At 36.1% G+C, this 5,188-nt stretch overlaps 1 protein-coding gene across 2 annotated transcripts; it reads right to left on the bottom strand.

Annotated features, from left to right (window-relative positions):
- Nucleotides 1-910: 910 nt before the first annotated feature.
- LOC140809904 (glutamate receptor 3.2-like) lies at nucleotides 911-4,909 on the bottom strand. Of its 2 annotated transcripts, none has more exons than XM_073167681.1 (7): nucleotides 4,806-4,909; nucleotides 4,254-4,525; nucleotides 2,819-4,155; nucleotides 2,453-2,730; nucleotides 2,153-2,184; nucleotides 1,677-2,071; nucleotides 911-1,400 (listed from the first exon to the last, which is right to left on the bottom strand). In XM_073167681.1, exons 1-7 carry the CDS (start codon nucleotides 4,892-4,894, stop codon nucleotides 933-935), a joined length of 2,871 nt encoding a protein of 956 aa, XP_073023782.1. In that variant the 5' UTR covers nucleotides 4,895-4,909; the 3' UTR covers nucleotides 911-932. The 2 variants fall into 2 exon arrangements, with proteins under 2 accessions (XP_073023782.1, XP_073023783.1); XM_073167682.1 differs by lacking the exon at nucleotides 4,806-4,909 and adding an exon at nucleotides 4,629-4,750.
- Between the last annotated feature and the right edge of the window lie 279 nt (nucleotides 4,910-5,188).

Genomic DNA, 5,188 nt, shown 5'->3' with positions numbered 1-5,188 from the left:
TAGAAGTTAAAATTTTATTAATCGTATATTTGTAACAAAAATAAAATTAACGTCTAAATACAAGAAATATATATATATATATATATATATATATATATATATATATATATATATATATATATATATATATATATATATATATATATATATATATATATATATAGATTTTAGGGATATAAGAAGTAATCCAATTAAAAAACATATTTGATTTTGAAATAATTAAAATATGAAAATACCAATTGTTTTTAATAGTATTGTGGACTTAGCACAGCACCCTCTGCTGTGGGTTCCCCTCAGCAGAGGATCTTGATCCATAATTAGTGTAGATAGATATATATATAAATATATAGAAGTATATATCACAATCATAAAAAACTCAAAAATAAGTGATTATTATTATATATTCCTTATGTTTAAGTGCTGGAAAGACAAATAATCTTTAAAATAATTGTTATAGTATATTTATTTTTTAAATGATATTTTACATTTTTATATAATTTTCCTTTCTAGAATTATTTTTATACAAATTCTTTCATTTTTATAATTTTATTTTTATTAATCTTATATATGTTTTCAAGTATTCATATTATAAAAAATAAATTAATTTTAATACAATATTCATAATAAAATAATTATATAAATATATTATTTATGATATGGTATCAAATTTTAAATAATTAAAAGATATCAATTTTCTACATTTTAAAAATATGATTTTCATTTAATTAAAAATTAAAGTTGGAAGCAATTATATTTCAAACACTCAAACTTTAGTTTATATTAACTTTAAACATATATTTCTAAATACTCTCAACTTTAGCTTCTCACCATCTCTAGAATAATCAATTTAAAATAAACAAATCTGGCTTACATTTACTGTTTAGGACTTCTGGAGAAATTCTTGATGATCTTATTTCATCAGAAATTCAACCTTAGTGAAAATAAGTATTGCCATTAAACCTCTCAGCTAAAATGTCAGATTTCATTTCTTTAGTAGATCGAAGTTCTTGGGAATCACCACTAGATGTTGCTTCCGAGTGCTTCCTTTTCAACTTGTTCTTCAACACCTCTTCCTTTTCATCGACAAAGGATAAGAATCTTTGGATTCGTGAACCATCATTCTGTGTCGAAGGTTCTGATGCGTGAGCAAAATATCGGTTAAACTTTCTTAGCATCTTGCAGAAATAGATTATGAGAGCAAAAAAGCATGCAGTTCCACATATAAGGAAAAGTCCCCAGAAGCTATTTAGCTGCAGTTTGTCTGATACTGTTATGTTTCCCTGGCCGCAAGCTTGTGTTTTCAGCCATTTGTCGTGTATTTTTTGAAGTTCGCCATTTTCTGATAACGTCAAGATCGCTGTGGACATGTCCATGGCTAAAGGGGAGTCTCTTGGAAATGCCTGAGAAAGTATAGGAAAGTTGATTAATATCCCATAAAATGGAACAACGATGAAAAGCTATGAAAAGTCTTTTTCACGTAGGAAGTTGTATAGAACCGAATTCCCGCAGTTGTTCCAAAGATACAATCAAGAGTTATCATGTTACTCAAACTTTTTAAGCTGTATAGCTCTGAAGTGATGCTATGTTCTGACTAATGTTTCACATATGCAGCCATGTCGGACGACAGTGGCAAGAGAACCATACTCCCTGATGTTGTCGAATTTCATGATACTCACAAATCCCCACCCACTTTTCGTGAAGTCTTGTCCCACGACTTGGAACTTGCAGTGGTTTGAGAGGAATAATTCCATGTATGGACGTTCATCCACGATTGCAGAAACTCTTCCGTTCCTCAAGGCATCTGCATATTCTTCTGGTGATCCCAGAGGAACGAGCCTCGATTTAGCGATGCTGAGTTCCTGGTATAAATAATCTTCTGCAAAAGATCCAACTTGGAATCCTATATGGTAGTTACTTGTGATCAAAGATTCGATTCCTCTTATTGACGGGGCTAAATGTTGCACAGTTAGAAAAGAAGTCAAGCTAGCCGTGTAGCTAGAGGTGATTATCAAAACGACAAAAAGCCAGATGACTAGAACCATTCGACCAAGTGCGCTCAAAGTATTTTCTCCTGAAATATAAACGTCGTCCAACATTAGCATAATGGGCAATATTCTGGCAATGTTCATTGGATTTACTGAAGGTTACTTACTGTGTGCAAAGAACATAGTTGAGAAGCCAAACCTGAAGGAGGAAAAAAGAGGAAGTATGAGATTTTGAACCCAAGAAACTTGGAAGTGCACATGCAGGAAACTGCTTCCCAACTCCTATTACCCTTCTGCCTTGAGAAATAATAATGTTCTTAAACTAAAAAATGTGGATTTTAAAATTAAGAGCTTGTCACTCCAGAATGGTTCTACTTGATTTTTTTGGCCTCCAACAAGAAGTTCTGGTTTCGGTGTGTTTTGTGTAACTTCAAGACAAGGATAGAGTGATTGTTAAATGAACTGACCATAAAATCGTGATGAGTTGTTTCTTGGGTGGACCACGGAAATCTTTATTCATTCTGTGTTCCAAAATCCAAACTACTACTCCAACCATTATGAAAAAAGCCCCTGTGACCACCCACATTGGCGTTGTGAATGGCCGCAAGAAAGCCCAAGCACTCGAGCTCTGCTTTCTTACTGGTACAACCACAACAAGCCCTGATTCAATGTAAGGCTGAGTAAAGTCCACAATCTTTGTACGGTTCCTCACAATAGCAATATCACCAACAGCTGCATCAAAGACCTGCACAGAGTCAAATATGCTAAAGAACAAAGACATGTATGTTCCTTTCAAGCATTAAGAACTTTTAATTTCAGCTGTTTATGCTTACACCAGTAGTGATCAAATTTACGAGCTCTGAATAGCTTGGATTCTTATGTTTATCTCCGAACAGGATGAATTCATGAGGCACTGCATAAGGAAGTAACTCTATGGCGGCAAGAAAAACATCTATGCAATATCCATGGATCTCCTTGGTCTTTTCATCCTCAGAGACAAATGCTTTGTAACTGACTCGATCTGGTACTCCGATTCTTAACTGTCTTCCATTGTGTGGAAATACCCACCCACGTGGCTTGACTGTCGTTCTTCCAGGCCATGTAACGCTGTGTAATTTTTGGTTTGCACTCGAACGGTTAGGTGCTTTATTGTAAAGAATCTCTGGAGGCACTGTAGAAAGGCCGGAGTAATTAGACCAATAGCCTATTTGCTTGTAACCCTGTCCATTTACATTGAGGATGTCAAAAGATGGACGTATCATGGATTTATCAGGCTGGAAAGCAATTTGGCCAGTTAGGCCAGTCATGTTTGTCAGTTGTATGTTGGCAAGAAGTTGTTTCCCTCCATCAAATCTGCTTAAGCCACCAATATTCAGGATCCCTTCTCCCCAACCTCTCATAATCGAGTCATTTGAGAAGGAAATGACCTCACCACGATCAAGAAATTCTCTCACTGCATTAGCAATCATCAAGACTGTATCGTAAGCATATAAGCCGTAAGGATTCAATCCTATCGAACCATTGCTTAATTTCTTCCATCGAGACACGAAAGTCTTTTTTCTTGTGGAGTCTGGCGTGTGGGGACGAATTGTGAGAGCCCCTTGAATTGATTTGGCAGATTCCCCTGAAACCGGCAAGGAATCTAACACCGTAGAGAGCCAAGCTGTAGCGATCCAAACATATCCATTCTCCATTCTTAGTGTACGAGCCAAATCAAAAACCTTAAGGCCAACTACAGCGAATGCGTGCACAACAATTACTCTGGATTCCGTTAGAGAAACCTTAACTAACTCGTTCATGATTTCTTGTGGAGTAGCTAACGCTTCAGGAGAAAGTATTGCTTTGTATGAGATCTTACAACGCCTCTCGGCCAGCTTATCCCCCAAAGCTATTATAGTCCCCCAGCTCTGCTCATCATCTGTGTAAATAGCTACCACCTCTGTGTAACCGAAATAGCTAACCATATCAGCTATTGCTGTCATTTGGTAAAGGTCATTCGGCGCCGTTTGAACGAAGTAGGGGAACTGAAGAGAGGAAAGGCTTGGATCCAGGGCCGTGAATGACAGCATTGGGACATGGAGTTCATTTGCAAGTGTTGATAAAATATGAGCCATTCCAGAGGATTGAGGTCCAATAATTGCCACGGTATCTGTCTCCATAAACTGCAACCCTGTGTTTTTCAAAGAAATTACTCATATTTAATCCTTCCACACCAACTGAGGGAGAAAAAGAACTCAAACCTTGTGGAAGAAAATGGGAATGGAGTACCTCCAATGAAGCCTAGAAAGCCACTGTAATTCGCATCATGTGTTTCGAGAACTAGCTTCTTCCCTCCAAGAATTCTTGGATCAGAATTCACATCTTCAACAGCAGCTTGCATCGCAATCTTTGCCACTCTCCCATTGATACTACCAAATGTGAAAATTGCCCCAATCCTCACAATATCTGGTCTTGAATTCCTTTCTGATAGTACCACAGTGAAAAGAAAAGACAAAGGCACCATCACCCGCAGCAAATTCAAATTCAAATTCAAATCCATCCTGCTTTATCAAATATCAAAAACAGATATTAAATCCCACTCTAAATTCTGCTTCCAAGCTACATGTAGTTGTCATTATAATTATAAAAGAATAAATGTGCCACCTGAAATTAGATTCGCAGAATTAGTAAGTTTCAAAGCAGCAAGCAACCCAAATTAACACTTTTTAACACGGAAGAGACGCGAAATTTGGCATCATGACACGACAGAAAGAGGAAAACAAAGCCTATCCCAAATTAAATTAGCAAAAAGTATTAACAGAATCCGGACATTAGCTCTACCTCCCAAGGAAAAGAAAAGCTGGCACATTAACGTACAGATGTATAATATAATATAATATAATATTATCATCATACTGTATCATACTCATATCATGAGAAAAACGCAACGAAAGTTGCAACAGCAGGTGGAAATGGAATAGCTTGAGCCCACTTGCTGAATAGTAGAAAAATGACAAATTTGCCTTGTAATCTACTCAAAATATGATAGAAATCAAATATTTAATCTCTCACCAAGGAGAATGTTCGATTCAGGAAAAAAAGAATTGGGCTTCCACTCACAGTCCACTCATCTCTCGTACTGTTTCATGCACTCAGATGCTTGGAAATTCCATTCCAGTGTAGTGGTGATGTGTTTTTAATATGCTAATTTTAAAAATTATAAA

This window comes from Primulina eburnea, chromosome 13 (assembly GCF_022965805.1).
Source record: "Primulina eburnea isolate SZY01 chromosome 13, ASM2296580v1, whole genome shotgun sequence".
Lineage (NCBI taxonomy): Eukaryota > Viridiplantae > Streptophyta > Magnoliopsida > Lamiales > Gesneriaceae > Primulina > Primulina eburnea.
This window is presented reverse-complemented; position numbering and strand designations above follow the sequence as displayed.

Coding starts and splice junctions, on each gene's coding strand:
- LOC140809904 (XM_073167681.1), bottom strand. CDS start 4,894: ATGAGTATGATACAGTATGATGATAATATTATATTATATTATATTATA. Junction 4,526..4,805: donor GCTTTTCTTTTCCTTGGGAG/GTAGAGCTAATG, acceptor TTGATAAAGCAG/GATGGATTTGAATTTGAATT. Junction 4,156..4,253: donor CTTTCTAGGCTTCATTGGAG/GTACTCCATTCC, acceptor TGAAAAACACAG/GGTTGCAGTTTATGGAGACA.